General features: G+C 35.5%; 1 protein-coding gene across 3 annotated transcripts; it reads right to left on the minus strand.

The window, feature by feature from the left end:
• Positions 1 to 742: 742 nt before the first annotated feature.
• LOC137072009 (golgin subfamily A member 6-like protein 24) lies at positions 743 to 9,276 on the minus strand. Of its 3 annotated transcripts, XM_067440241.1 has the most exons (8): positions 9,083 to 9,275; positions 5,874 to 6,044; positions 5,411 to 5,438; positions 4,990 to 5,322; positions 4,691 to 4,767; positions 3,913 to 3,973; positions 1,402 to 1,842; positions 743 to 1,262 (listed from the first exon to the last, which is right to left on the minus strand). In XM_067440241.1, the coding sequence occupies exons 3-8, from the start codon at positions 5,427 to 5,429 to the stop codon at positions 958 to 960; spliced, it is 1,236 nt and encodes a 411-aa protein (XP_067296342.1). In that variant the 5' UTR covers positions 5,430 to 5,438; positions 5,874 to 6,044; positions 9,083 to 9,275; the 3' UTR covers positions 743 to 957. The 3 variants fall into 3 exon arrangements, with proteins under 3 accessions (XP_067296342.1, XP_067296340.1, XP_067296341.1); XM_067440239.1 differs by lacking the exon at positions 5,874 to 6,044 and having other exon boundaries at positions 9,083 to 9,276; XM_067440240.1 differs by lacking the exon at positions 9,083 to 9,275 and having other exon boundaries at positions 5,874 to 6,463.
• Between the last annotated feature and the right edge of the window lie 7,069 nt (positions 9,277 to 16,345).

Below are 16,345 nucleotides of genomic sequence, written 5' to 3' on the forward strand. Positions count from 1 at the left end.
CGGCCGTCGTCATTATGGCCCAGCCCACTGACTCTATACACGATGTGATTGGCCCGGCAAGAGTTTGGCGATTACAGCTCAGAAGGGTATTGAGAGTTGCTAGACGACACTCGCGGGCAGATTAGATTTGCTGCCGCTAGGGTGCGTCTAGATTTCTAGGCTAGGTCAAGCTGTGAACATGATCGTTTTCTGGGCCTGGTGTCTATAAAAGCTTTTTTTTTTACTAACAAGGAAGTTTAGCACTGAAACTTATAGGATATTCTTATATTACCATGACCTTTTATATATCAAAAGCTTAAGGGAAAGTTGATTTCACAATTTATCACCCCTTTAAATCATTCTAATTTATTATTAAGACTAAACATAAACTGGGCATAGACAGAGGGATATGGGAGGAGGATAAATACATAATCATGCATTTTAATAACATACTACAAATACATTCAGCCATTAATATCTAGACATATTATCACTCATAATAAAAGATGACAAACAATATATTTTAAAATGGACAAGATACACATGTGATTCATACAGGCTACAGTGAGTGCTACCATTTAAAAAGATTTAGGTTTAGATAAATATATATCAATGTAATACACAGTAACAAAAAAACAATTATATATATATATATATATATATATATATATATATATATATATATATATATATATATATATATATATATATATATAAATGTAAATTTATTAATTTAATTATCTTATTGTGATTAATTATCAAGTTATTCATTTAAATGTGGTATAACAATTGAGGGGAATATCTTTTGTTTTACACAATTTGAGGCTTTTCTATTTCTATCTTTTTATTCAGACATTTTTAAAACCATAACCCCAAATGCATGTCCATAAAATGGAGCTGCCACCATACAGTAGGATTTTTTTTTTTTCTCAAACACTTTAGCTGTTATTTCTCCAGATGTGTGTTTTTAGTTTCCTGTTACTCTGGTGGACATTTACTGTCTTCCAGCTCTTTTGCTTTGTTCTCTGGGCGTCTCATTTTCTCACTCATCATTTTGTGTATGTGCTCCAGTTGTGTATGTTTCCCCTGAAGCTTATTCTGTTTCTCTTCAACCTCTTTGACTGTTTGCATTAGTTTAGCATTAATGTCCTTAAAACGTCTGTCCTTGTCTTGAAGTTCTTCATCAAGTCTCTCTTTCTCTTTCTCCAGATCTTTAATCTTTCTATCTCTTTCTTCTAAAAGAGATTTGATTTCTTCAAGACATTTAGATTTTTCATTCATCTCTGAGAGAAGCATAAGTATAAAACCAAGATGTTAGATCAAGCAAGTTATGTCCTTAACAAACAGCAATTATCAATATGTATTGTATATGCTTGATACCATTTTAAAATGTAAAAGTGTATTATGGATCAAATTTCTTACCCGAGATCCTCAACTGTTCTTTCTTCTCCAACATTTCCTCCTGTCTCATTTGCTCCTGTCTCAGTGTCTCCAGTTGCTGTTTACTGGTTTCCATCTCTTTAATTGTGTTCTCTAACAGTTTCTCCTTCTGGCTCATCTGTTTGCTCATATTCTCCAGTTGTGTGTCTTTCTCTTTAAGCTGACTCTGTTTCTCTTCAGTGTATTTGGTTATTTGTAGCAGTTGATTTTCTATCTGTTGCATCTGTGATTCTTTCTTATCAAGACTTTTTTTATTTTCTACACCAAATATTTCTCTGATTGTTTCTAATTGTTGTAAGACTCTTTCCATGTCAGTCTTGGATGCTTTTAGTTGTAGTTCAGTTTGTTCCAGTTTCTTCCCTTGCTTTTTGAAAACCTTGGATATTGTTTGGTGAATTACCTTCATGTAATTGACTTCCAGCTCTGAAAAAGGAAATCACAATCACATAATGATGTCTACGTTTATCTTTACTCTTTATCTTTTATTTCCTATGTGTAGTAAAGAAGTGTGTAACCACAATTAGCTGGCTACTTGTGTTTTTTTGTTTCGGCCTTTGCCTTTTTTCCAAAGCTTTTCTGTTTGGTCTCCTACATGTTATGTTTAAATAAACGTACCCTTTAGTTGCTCTCCTTGCCTGGGTTTGTGTATACAAGTTTCAGAGTGTGAAATGAGACTCTGTTTACCTCTATCTAGTCTGTGGGGTTGAAGCGTTTTAAACTCTTATTTCTTTTTAATTCCTTGTGCTGGTCTTTCAGGGAGCTGTGGTGGAGCAGCACTATCCGACCTTAGCCCCTTTCACACTGCACGTCGGACTCGCAATATTCCCGGAACATTGCCGGGTCGCCTTCTGTGTGAAAGCAACCACGTCCCGGGATTGATTACCGAATTCGACCTAGTAATATTGCGGTATTCGACCCGGGACGAGCGCTGTGTGAACAAAAGCCGAAACTAATGCCGCAACGTGTACGTAGTTATCGTGGGACTCCTAGAGCTTGTTACTTCAATAATACAACCCTGCAGTGCCAGAAGAGTTAGTCGGTGTTTTAAACGCAGAGAGTGTTCGTATACAAAAGAAACTAAAATTAAACAAGCAGAAATGTGTGCAAACTGGACACAACGCGAGACCACGGAGCTCCTTACTATCCACACTGAAGCTGAGATCGCTCGCCATTATACGTTACATCAGATGTCAAGTGTCAACTCGACCCGAGACCGTTACGGGTTGTGTGTGAAAGCGCACATATTACGGTATTTCGCTGGCAGTGTGAATGGACCGAATCTATCGACCCGGGAACAAATGCCGGGTCACATTATCCGTGTATTTGCCGGAATCGCAGTGTGAAAGGGGCTCTTGTAACACTCCCTAACATCCTGGGGCCGTATTCACAAAACATTTTATCTTAGCACTAAGAGTTCTCCTTAATGCAGTAAAAGTGTTTAGTTAAAGAGTTTTGTCTTAAAACATATTCACAAAGCTGCTGAGAGCAACTTTTACTAAAAAAGAAAGAAAGAAGTCTTACACTAAGAGTAAGGGTGGGGTTGACCTCGTATGGATGATGTCATCACACTTATTAACTATGACCACAGTGATTGGCTTATGGAGGAGGGGTCTCTGTCAGTGATTTAATTATAGAAATGTTGAATTTCTAATCAAAATTCATTAATTAATTGATTAATTAATAATTAATTAATTGATAAATTTCATAATCAAATAAAGATTTAAAAAATAAAATGTTTGCCATATTCAAACAAAGATTTAAAAATAAAATGTTACCATATTTAAATAAAGATTTTAAAAAGTAGGGCAAGTGTCACTAATTAAACAAGTATATGTTCAGTTAATTCTATATGTTCATGTCTTCATCTCGAGAGATTGCAGAATTCAAGCAACAAGTGATGTTTTATAAAAAGTTAATGAGGAGCACTATCTAATCAGCTCGAGTGGAGACATACAGTATACACAGCCAAATCACCGTTACTGTTACCTCGACAACATCCTGCATCCCTCCACCACCCTGACTCCTCACTCTTGTCCCAGCTGGAGATTCGTGGAGGGCTAGGGGTTTGGGCTAAATTTCGAGCTCGAACCCCTCGGACAAATAGGCTTATTTTATTCTTTTACTTGGATCGATCGTTTGTAAGTGTGAACTTGTGATGTGAAACAACTGCCACAGGTAATCAGACGTTATTTCCTTTTTGGAGATGGATTTGCTATCTGCTTTTAGGACTGACACGCCCCTTATTTTTAATAGTTTCTCCTAAATCGGCAAGTTAGGAGCTACTTTTAGCCTTAAGATATTGGCCCTGATTTATAACACCAAGTGCGTAGGTTTGATTTTGGAAATTGGTGGGGACAGCCCTGGAAGCTGAAGATTCAGGAAACTAGAATTAAGGTTTTTAGTCTACATTGACCTTAATAATTTGTTAATGAATTAATTATATAATGTTTAAGGTAAAAACACACAAACATGGTAAACTTTAGCAACACTCACCTGTCACTAAAGCAGACTCCTCAATTTTCATTCTCTGATTCTCCCCCCAAGTTCTGTTTGACTGTTGAAAAATAGTCTTAAGAGTCCATTATTTGTCTATTTACAGATGAAAACTATAAACAAAATGTATCTGATGAAACATATCACCATTTAACCATATAGATATTACTGGTTTTAAAGACAATTCTGATTAGAGCTGATTCAGTATTGCTTTTTTGGTACTATAGTGTTATAATGTGGCCATCTGAATAACAGCCATGTCTTATGTCTGTTTGCATCCATATTCGAATTAGATCACATTTAAGCCCTGATTTACACTTTCTTACAATACAATTTTCAGCATATTATATTCAAGTTATGAAAAAGCGAAACTGATGATGTTAGACGTAATGTAAGTGGTTTGAACTGCGAGAGGCGTTAAACTTTCTGTGTGAGTTGAATACAGAAGGCCGTCTGGCGGAGGCTAGATATTGTACTTTATAAAGTTTGAAATATGGATATTTTTCTTACAAAAACCCATCAATTTGCTTTAGAAGGCCTTCATTAACCCCCCGGAGCTGTGTGGAGTAAGTTTATAATGGATGGATGGATGAATGCACTTGAAACTTGCCATTATAAAGCTTGAAAGAGCCAGGATAGTTTTTATGTAACTCTGTGTTCATCAGAAATAAATAAAAAGTAATATACACATAGGATGGCTTGAGGGTAAATCATAGGGTCATTTTCATTTTAAAGTGAACTAATCCTTTAATGGTTAATGCATAGTAAGTTGTCTTACCGCATGTAGTGTGAGATGAACTTGTCTACCTTGAATCTTCGATGGCTGATTTACAGATTTGACAGATTCTTCCCTTGCTGGGGGAACAAGACACATTTTAAAGCATGAGCATGTGTTTGATTGGGTTTGGTGTACTTGTTGACTGATCACCTAGATTTTTTCTTTGAGCTGATGTAGACCCAGACAGCTGCATAGTGTCAGCACAGATCCGGGCCACATATCGTACATGTGGAGTCAAGACCAGATGTGGGCCAGATTTCCCAAAACTTCATTGGGAAGTATAATTATGGGATGCTTACCTTCTACTCCTACTGTTATTTCCTCTGTCCTGTCTTCACTGATGACCTGACACAGGTAAACTCCTATGTCTGATTCTCTGGACTCTCTGAAGTTCAAGGACACATTTCCTCTGTTCAGCTCTTCAGTGGACAGACCTGTCCTGCCCTCATAGCTTCTCCCTTCTATCACCCCTTTGTTCTTATAGAGACAAACACAGTCTGTCTCCTTAAACCATCTGATCTCCATGTCAACAGCACTGATTCCAGGTGACAGATGACACGGTATGGTGAAATCAGAGCCCAGTTTGATCTCAGCACTCTGAGCTTTATCAGGGACAATAAGATGAAACTCATCTGTGAAGGGAGAGAAACACATGGACTTGAGTACATGATCTACATTTTGTGTTAATGAAATAATATCTGACAGAATGTTACTGCTTACTGCTGCTTGCAGATGCCATTATTCTCCCCTAAATACAGACACACACAAAAAAAAAAAAAAAAAAAATATTATAAAAGAAATACATAATTTCCATCTAACCACTCAACATCATGCATCACACAATTACTTATTTCAATATTATCTGCTTTTCTGACATTTGTTTAATGAAACTACAGCAATAAAATCAGTCGATTGTCTGTTTATGACCCTTTTGTTTACTTACACAAGTATTGTGAAATGTACATTTGTCACAGTAAAAAGTATTTTTATTTATTTATTTTTATGACAGAATGTTTGTTTTATTTGGACAGAATAGTTTTTAAAGTGTCTCACTCAATAACACCCTATTTTAATTTAAAATGTTAAAGAAGTTCTACTTTCAAAGACTTCCATTTGTTCCCATTTTAAACACAAAACACTGTGTGTGTGGGTGTGTGTACAAACCCATGGCTTGTTGCTTTACCTTTTCTGTCGAAAATTTCCACTTTCAGTTGAAGAATATGCAGAGGACCTGAAGCTCTCACGAGTTTTGTGTCAAGAAAAATGGGATTTATGTTTATATAGAAATCGATTTAGTTGTAATTGTTCAGAGTAGTCTTCTCCTTTCCTGCTGCTGTCTGAGAACACTGTCACACTAATCAAACATTCAGATCTCTTTCACTTTTACTTCAAGTACATTCACTTACTCTCAGTAAAACAAAAGCACAGCACTTAGCTTCTGTTGTTTATATCCCCACATTCATTATATGAGATTCACTACTAATCTGTTTTTATTGTATTTATTTATTAGCATGTTATTTGGATGTCCTTTAGCAAAATGGAAGGGGTTTTGTTAGCTAACACAAAATTAATTTGGTGCCTGTTTTGATATGGTTTATCTTCAGTATGTTTGCCTTGTTTGATAGTTTTACATTTGATAAACTGTGGATTTTGTGGCTTGAACTTGAAAAACTTTAAAGTTAACCTACTTCTGTATTATTTTATATCTCTCCACCCAGCCCAACCCCAAATAAAGTGTTTGTATGCTGAATAGGCCCATGAGATTCGTCATAACCTAAAAATGTGAACATTGACAAAAATGCAGCAAAGCATTCTTGTCATTGCTTTTAAACCACTAGGAACAAACTTATCTTGTGTGTCACCTATTCAGATCAGATGAAAAATGAAACTACTGCACTTTTCTTTTCTTTATATATATATATATATATATATATATATATATATATATATATATATATATATATATAGTTTTTTTGTCACAACTAAAAACTAGTGTAGGCCTATGAAATTCATCTGAAATTATGTTTAAAACTGGACCTGTCAAACATAAACCTGTTATTGGCCTAATATTTTCACTCTTGCACCAGAGTAGTCCAGAATTTAACATGTAGTCCAGAATTCATGTAGTGTATTCATGTAATAACATGTAGTCCAGAATTTCCTGATGTCAGTTGTAAATACAGTGGATGGACATCAGGTTGATTATTATAACAGTAACATTAACCTAATAAGCCGTAGTGGTTGCTGGAGGCTTTATCTAATAGTACTAAGAGGATACAAAATAAGCAAATGTGGTGGGGGCATTTATGAAATTCAAATAAGCTATGACTGAAAAGAATAATTCATGCCTAAAAGTGTTACCGGTGTTTCTGCCGGAAAATATGTTTTCTATTACAAATGCCCATTATTAATGGATTTATAGAAAACACTATCACTAACACTACTTTCATCTACATTTGGCTGACACTTTCCCGTCTCAAACAGTCCAACGTGGAGTTCATTTTTTGTTTAAAGAAGCTAGGACCATATAAGCTGATATAATAATAATTTCTGTAAACAAAAAGATGAGTGCTGGTTAAACCAAATAAAATTGAAAATAAACATACTGGTGGTTTTGCAATACCAATCCATAGAGGTGATCATTCACAAAAATGTTTTTTTTACATTTTGCTTTCCCCTACCATTAGATGGCAGTACAGACCAGTAATGTTCACATATAGACAAGATATGAGTCTGATATACATTTGAAGAGCAGAAGAAATGACGTGCAAACAGCCCAAAAACCCATAAACAGCCCAAAATGACCACAAATCTACACATAAACACAGCCCAAGGGCAAGTGCAGACAGCCATTTAGAGAGCAATAAGCAGTTATGGGTCTATTTGTGTGGAGCCCCTTATTGGGCAGATTATGCAGTCCAATATAAACAAACTGGAACACAGGGCGTGTGGGCGTTAAAGACTGCCACTCAAAAACTGGACTGTTTCGCCACGTTGTCGCTGCTTTGATGACTAACCAGTTATATCCTTTGTCGTCTTCGATATACCGAGCAGAAGAAAAAACCCTAAGAAGCCTGACATTTAAATGCAAATGATGCATATTAAATGGTTGAGGGATTGCAATCATGGTAACACTTCAATTTAATGACAGCAAATTCTGCATAATTACAAGCAACTAACCCTAAAACAAACCCTAACCTTAACTCAGTAAGTACACAGTTAATTGATATTACTCAGTATCTTCTAGCCTACAGTGAAACAATGTCACCTTAAAATAAAGTGCAACTGCAATCACAGACAAAAATACTAATGAATAATGGCAGGTCATTAGTAATGGAAAACACTTTTAGGCATGAATTATTATTTTTGCTCAGCTTATGCACGGATGTTAGAAAATGTAAGATGGACTTAACGACCATGGTAGTCATTTCCTGCTGACTGGGAGAAAACAGCATGAGCAGTCATGACTCATGTCCATTAACATCCCACAGAAAACACCTGACAGCACTGCTACACATGCTGAATCCCCAGAGGTGCTGCTTCAAACCTGCCTTATCATTTCAGACAAAAACACACTGCAATATTTCTAACTGCAAGCACCTCTTAATAATCAGGATCACATCTTCTAGAGCAGCTACCAAACCTCTATTAACAGGAGAAAAAACTTCCAAAGTAAAATAATCTGCTAAAGGTATGATAAGCAATTTCAGAGAGGGCAGTGTTGCCAGATTGGGTCAAAGAATTCCAGCCCAAGCCTAGAACATTAACTGTCAAAATAATGCTATAGAATTGTATTGCCATGACAATTGCCAAGGACAATTTTTTTTATATACAATTAATTTCCCAGTAAAACAGATCAATAGGGCAAATACATTGAAGGGAATGAGCAAATGTGACTAAAATGTCTTTGTTGAAACTTAAAACAGAAATGTGTCATAAATTGATATATTGTTCAATAATCTGATAACAACACTGTAAAAAACTGTAAAAAAAAAATTGTTGGTTTTTGTTGGTTTAACTTAAAAAAGTAAGTAACCTGGTTGCCTTAAAATTTTATTGTTGAGTTTATTGAAATTAAAAACTTGAGTTGATACAATGAAGGAAATTTGTTTAATAAATAGAAACTCAAAATATTATTGTGTCTGAACATAAAAAAATGATAAATCATTAAAATAGCACTATTTGGCATGTTTCACTGCATCATCTGAAATAAAAACCCACACAATTGCCCAATATGCTTACAAAATCTTTTAATAATATTTTAATAAAGGTTGTCAAATCTCAAAAAATGTTCATTGTATTAACTCAAAATTTTAATTTCAATGAACTCAAAATTTTAAGGCAACAAGGTAACTTTTTTGCAAAATAATTTTTTTAAGTGAACGCGCTTACCTTTGTGTTGCACTTTATCTTTGGAAAGAATACATTAGTTCTACATCTTTTCATCATGGAACATAATACAAAACTTTGCACAATCAAAAATCCTGCTGCTGTCAAGGATGAATATAGAGTGAATTTCCCAAAAGCATCGCTAGACAACTGGTCCATGTTCTGTTGAATTGTGTTGGTAATGATGGAATTTGCTATCATAGTTGTCTTCTGGAACAAATTTTTATTAAAAAAAAAAAAAAAAAAAAAAAAGGAAAGGAAAGAAAAATCTGTGATATTTAGGGTAATAAACTGGCAGCTGCCGTGGCCAAAATTTGTACTGTAACACTGCTGGTCAAAGGTTTTAGAATGCTAAGATTTTTTAAAAATATTAAAGAAGTCTCTTCTGCTAACCAAGGATGCATTTATGTCATTAGAAATACCAACAAAAAAAAGCTTTAATATTGTGAAATATTATTATAATATAAAATAACTGTTTTCTATTTGAATATATTTTAAAATGAATATCTTTAAAAAAAAAAAAAAATCCTGTGATGCAAGGCTGAATTTTGAGCATCATTACTCCAGTCTTCAGTGTCTCATGATCTTTCAGAAATCATTCTAATATGATGATTTACTGCTCAAAACATTTATGATTATTATTTGGGATTTGGGGATTCTTTGATGAATAGAAAGTTTAAAAGAACAGCATTTATCTGAAATATGAAGCTTTTGCAACATTATAAATGTCTATACTGTTACTTGATACATTTAATGCATCCCATTCCCTGATAAATAAATGTATTAATTTCGTTAAGTTCTTTCCCAACAAAATAAAAAATAAAATTTGTATTGACCCCAAACATTTAAATGGTAGTACAATGTTACAAAAGCTTTTTATTTCAGATAAACTGTGTTCTTTTGAACTTACTATTCATCAAAGAATCATTAAAAAAATGTTTCAACATTGATAATAATCATAAATGTTTTAAGCAGTAAATCATCATATTAGAATGATTTCTGAAAGATTATGTGACACTGAAGACTGGAGTAGTAATGATGCCAAGGGCGTAATTTAAAGATAATTTTCTTTTATATAATTGTTTCATGCGTATTGTTATTGGATAATCTATCTATCTATCTATCTATCTATCTATCTATCTATCTATCTATCTATCTATCTATCTATCTATCTATGAGCCACTTAAATCGTTCATTCATCAAGTTCTTCAAAAGCCAGATTCATTTAGGAAGAAAACAAACACCGATGTGAATACTTTTGTTATTGATAATTACAGACACTATTGAAAAATGAACTAGCAAAACAGACGGCTGCTCTGGTAACTTGTTATACCGATAGTTATAGCTAAATACAGTGCCATGTAGCTAGCTAATTAATCCATTGCAATGTATTTAGCTGTGTGTACTTAGCTATTACACAATATTCTCATACCTCATTCTTCTCAGTAGCCTACATGCTTTATTTAACTTTTTGCATCCCCCTCTGACCAGCAGTTAAATATAGTCCGCTGTGCAGCACTTCTCTTCATTTTGGGCGCTAACGTTACCCGTGTAGGCTACTCTCCCATTCAAACACCACCTGCGTTGTTTTGGTGAAAGTGCGACTCATTGGTTGGGCGTTACATATCGGTTCAATCTAGGGGGAGTATTTTTTGTCTGATTTATTATGACAAACTCATATTTGATTAGGAACAAAATTATTGTTACAAAATAAATGAATTCTACATATTTTTCATTTGATCTACTGTGATTTTCATGTTGCAATATTGGGAGGTGGGGGGTGTAACTGATGGATTTAAATATTGAGAGGGTTACCTCCACCCCCCATCCCCCACATAAACTAAGCACATGAATGATGCTCAAAATTCAGCATTCCATCACAGGAATAAAATACATTTTAAAATATATTCAAATAGAAAACAGTTATTTTATATTTGAATAATATTTCACAATATTACAGCTTTTTGTATTTCTAATTAACATAAATGTAGCCTTGGTGAGCAGAAGAGACTTCTTTTAAAACATTAAAAAATCTTACTATTCTAAAACTTTTGACCAGGTAGCAACATTTTAGGTTTTAGGCTACAGATTTAAAAATACAATTCATTCACTGCATTTATTCTTCAGTCATGCCCATTTATAACTATAATAATGCCTAATTAATGCCAAAGTCATCATGTTGTGTTGCCTACAGTGTCCAGATGGTCCTGAATAGAAAAACATGCATCTTGGAAAAATGTAATATATATTTTCAACACACAGACTAATAAATAAATCTGTTATTGCTCTCTAAAATAAAAAGATGTGCATTTTAAAACTTGAGAATGCCTAGCTTGTTTTCAATGTTGGTAAGCTGAACTGTGCCATTTTTGCAGTCAGTATATCAAGTATCAACAACAAAGATATTTTGAAAGACATACCATTAAAATTGTATTTATTTGCACAGAATGCAGACAGAACAAATAGCATGCACAACTGTCTCTCAAAGCACACTTGCATGCAGTCATATAATAAACTCAGCATACTCAAATACCTGCTGTCTGTTTGTTTTCCACTATTGCACATTGAGCCCACTGTCATTGTTTTACACACTAGAAACCCACATATCTACATTACTTTATACATTATAGAGTGTGTTTTAATGTAATCAGTGTATTGTTACTTACTCTTGCTGACACCACAAAAATAACCATTTTGAACACTTGTATTATTCATAGGCCCACATAGGCCTATTATATGCGTAGGACTAAATGAGAACTACAGCCGGTGCAGATGTCAAATTCACACATTCTGAGAGCTTGGTTTTGTGAATATGATAAATGTTTTGGTGCTTGGTAGGTTCATGATGTTGCTTTATAATTGCACTTCTAAATTGTGAGATTAAACTGCCAAAATGTTGATACACACATATTCCCACGCACTTTTCAACATAAAAAATAGGAAAACTAATAATAAAAGTTCCTATCTTCTGTGAATGCTTGTTATTCATTCTAGCTGTTCATTCTTTTTGAGAAAAATGGTTAAAAGATAACACTACTCACAAAGTCTCTAAAATCTTGAGAGTGTGTTGTATGAGAATAAGATGAAACAAAATTACATGTCAAGGGTGTTAAGTATTGCAGGCCAATTCGGAGGTGGAAAAAATGAGGAGATGGAAGCAAATGCATTTTTTGTTCACATTATAAACCAATAAAGCTTTATAGGATATATATATATTATCCCCCCATTTTCAATTATTTTCTTAAATGAAAGATCAAAATATTTTTTTTTAAATAAAAGATCAAAAGGATAAACAATGCATATTATTTTTTTACAGCCATATTTGATCATATTTATCAGGGGTACCAACAATTTTGACCAACACTTTATATATATATATATATATATATACAGGTCCTTTTCCAAAAATTAGCATATTGTGATAAAGTTAATTATTTTCCATAATGCAATGAAAAAAAATTACACTTTTGTATATTTTAGATTCATTGCACACCAACTGAAATATTTCATCTAAAAAAATTAGCATATTTCATCCGACTAATAAAAGAAAAGTGTTTTTAATACAAAAAAAGTCAACCTTCAAATAATTATGTTCAGTTATGCACTCAGTACTTGGTCGGGAATCCTTTTGCAGAAATGACTGCTTCAATGCGGCGTGGCATGGAGGCAGTCAGCCTGTGGCACTGCTGAGGTGTTATGGATGCCCAGGATGCGTCGATAGCGGCCTTAAGCTCATCCAGAGGGTTGGGTCTTGCATCTCTCAACTTTCTCTTCACAATATCCCACAGATTCTCTTTGGGGTTCAGGTCAGGAGAGTTGGCAGGCCAATTGAGCATAGTAATACCATGGTCAGTAAACCATTTACCAGTGGTTTTGGCACTGTGAGCAGGTGCCAGGTCGTGCTGAAAAACGAAATCTTCATCTCCATAAAGCTTTTTAGCAGATGGAAGCATGAAGTGCTCCAAAATCTCCTGATAGCTAGCTGCATTGACCCTGCTCTTGATAAAACACAGTGGACCAACACCAGCAGCTGACATGGCACCCCAGACCATCACTGACTGTGGGTACTTGACACTGGACTTCAGACATTTTGGCATTTCCTTCAGTCTTCCTCCAGACTCTGGCACCTTGATTTCCGAATGACATGCAAAATTTGCTTTCATCCAAAAAAGTACTTTGGACCACTGAGCAACAGTCCAGTGCTGCTTCTCTGTAGCACAAAAGTGGCTTGACCTGGGGAATGTGGCACCTGTAGCCCATTTCCTGCACACACGTGTGCACGGTGGCTCTGGATGTTTCTACTCCAGACTCAGTCCACTGCTTCCGCAGGTCCCCCAAGGTCTGGAATCGGTCCTTCTCCACAATCTTCCTCAGGGTCCGGTCACCTCTTCTCGTTGTGCAGTGTTTTTTGCCACACTTTTTCCTTCCCACAGACTTCCCACTGAGGTGCCTTGATACAGCACTATGGGAACAGCCTATTCGTTCAGAAATTTCTTACCCTCTCGCTTGAGGGTGTCAATAGCCCCTTTCACACTGCACGTCGGACCCGCAATATTCCCGGAACATTGCCGGGTCACCTTCTGTGTGAAAGCAACCACGTCCTGGGATTGATTACCGAATTCGACCCGGGTCGGGGACCTAGTAATATTGCGGTATTCGACCCGGGACGAACGCTGTGTGAACAAAAGCCGTAACATATGCCGCAACGTGTACGTAGTTATCGTGCGACTCCTAGAGCTTGTTTTTTCTATAATACAACCCTGCAGTGCCAGAAGAGCTAGTCGGTGTTTTAAACACAGAGAGTGTTCGTATACAAAAGAAACTAAAATTAAACAAGCAGAAATGTGTAAAAAACTGGACACAACGCGAGACCACGGAGCTCCTTACTATCCGCACTGAAGCTGAGATCGCTCGCCATTACACGTCACATCAGGATGTCACGGTCAACTCGACCCGGGACCGTTAAGCGCTGTGTGTGAAAGCGCACATATTACGGCATTTCGCTGGCAGTGAGAATGGACCAAATCTAGCGGCCCGAGAACAAATCCCGGGTCGCATTATCCGTGTATTTGCCGGAATCGCAGTGTGAAAGGGGCTAGGGCTGGGCGATAAATCGATTTTATGAATTAATTCGAGTTTTTAGTTTACGACGATTTTTGTGAATGAAAATCGGTTTTCTCTTTAAAATCCGCCGACGCTCCCCTCTGGGCTCCCGTAATGGCTCAGCACTCCCCGCGCGCGTTTGCCACAGAGATACACGAAAAACAAGGATAGCGTCTAACAACATACAGTGTCATTCGTAACAATACCCCGCTGCAAAGTGTGTTTGAAGTCTGAACGGAACCGCGCTAGGCGCTACTCATTTAAAGCTGCTCACACACGGGCCAATCTCGTGACAGGCTCGATACACAGCGCTGGTGATCCAGTGAGAGAGCGTTTAAATTCACCACAGAATTAATACCATCGCTACTGTGATCTAGTGGAAGCGATCGGCGCAGAATTCTGTTATAAACCACAGATATCAGATCAAACAGAGCTGAGCGAAGGTCAGGGGTTTCAGTCACAAATAACCAACATTCACCATGATTTACTGTAGTAAAACCACATGGATTTAATGTTGTTGTTGTTGTTATTATTTATCTCAGGATTCGTACAACCTTTTGAGATTGAAATTCAAGCACTTTCCAATGGTTTTCAAGAGCTTCAAACTTATTTCCAGCACTTCAAAGCTCTAAATATCCGATTGTAATGTTATTTTTAATGTGATGGTTTGTAAAACTAAAAGTTTAAAGGGGTCTTGTGAAAGAAAAAGTGGAATGTTTTTTTTAGTTTATTTTTTTAAAAATGTGTAATCCATTTATCTAGCTTTTTTTATCTAGCATATTTTCTGTAGCATTTTTATTTAAAAAAGATATTAAATGCCCACCACTATAACCAGCAGAAGAGCACTTATTGATTTATTAGATTTATTTCCACTCCCTAATGTATGGAGAAAAGTACAAAGTCTCAGGAAAAACTAAACTTTTCTTCAAATTGTGACTAAATTACACAGAAAACAAGTAAGAGCTCCTTTAATAATAACTGAAGCTGTCTGTAAGTTCAGTGTGAGACTAAAACAATGCTAATCTATATTTAATAAGAGCATAACATTTAAATTTTCCCTATACTTCTTTTACACATTACTGTTGTTAATAAAAGTTATCTGCATATCAATTCATAAACCTTTGATATGTATACTGTATATTGCAAAAGATATGGTGCCCATTTATACTGTGGAATAGTCGGGGGTTATTCACACTCTACCAAGCCGCAAATATTTAATTTTACCTAAACAAAATAAAGTTAAAACTTGTTTTGAACAATTTCTTTGTCATCTGCAGATTGATTTGAAGTAGGAGGGGGGAAAAAATCGTTTTAAATCGTAAATCGAATTTTTGGTGAAAAAATCTGGGATTTTTTTTTTGGGCCATATCGCCCAGCCCTAAAAGGGGCTAATGATAGCCTTCTGGACAGCAGTCAGGTCGGCAGTCTTACCCATGATTGCGGTTTTGAGTAATGAACCAGGCTGGGAGTTTTTAAAAGCCGCAGGAATCTTTTGCAGGTGTTTAGAGTTAATTAGTTGATTCAGATGATTAGGTTAATAGCTCGTTTAGAGAACCTTCTCATGATATGCTAATTTTTTGAGATAGGAATTTTGGGTTTTCATGAGCTGTATGCCAAAATCATCAGTATTAAAACAATTAAAGACCTGAAATATTTCAGTTGGTGTCCAATGAATCTAAAATATATGAAAGTTTAATTTTTATCATTACATTATGGAAAATAATAAACTTTACCACAACATGCTAATTTTTTGAGAAGGACCTGTATATAATCAAAGAGCAGTGTTCATGCGAGCAGCTCATGACTCATGAATGCTGTTCCATCATTAAATGTGCTGTAAGTTTAATGCGCATCTTTACACTAATCCTGACTTATTTCTGATTATGGCATCACTTTCTGCCCACCCAATTTAACTAATAAAGTAGCCTAATGATTAAAAAAACACAAACGTTTGATCAAGGTCCCGGCCGAAGATGATAGTGCCGGGAAATCTCAGCCCGAAATCTTTGGGTCCGGCTCGGGCTCGGTCAGGGAATCCAAACTCTAGATGTATGTTTGTGGAAAAAAGGGGAAAACTGTAAACGTGAAATGTGCATTGTTTTGACAGAGGAAAAAGAAAATGACATTTGTGCATTTAAAAAAAATAAATAAATAATAATAATA

Source organism: Pseudorasbora parva, chromosome 3, assembly GCF_024679245.1.
Source record: "Pseudorasbora parva isolate DD20220531a chromosome 3, ASM2467924v1, whole genome shotgun sequence".
Classification (NCBI taxonomy): domain Eukaryota; kingdom Metazoa; phylum Chordata; class Actinopteri; order Cypriniformes; family Gobionidae; genus Pseudorasbora; species Pseudorasbora parva.

What these genes read in the sequence shown, in the direction of transcription:
- LOC137072009 (XM_067440239.1), bottom strand. Translation starts at nt 9,238, where the DNA reads ATGGACCAGTTGTCTAGCGATGCTTTTGGGAAATTCACTCTATATTCA. An exon ending in AATGGCATCTGCAAGCAGCA is followed by an intron (nt 5,323 to 5,410) that starts GTAAGCAGTAAC and finishes CTCCCTTCACAG; the next exon opens with ATGAGTTTCATCTTATTGTC. An exon ending in GGAGTCTGCTTTAGTGACAG is followed by an intron (nt 1,843 to 3,912) that starts GTGAGTGTTGCT and finishes TTCCTTTTTCAG; the next exon opens with AGCTGGAAGTCAATTACATG.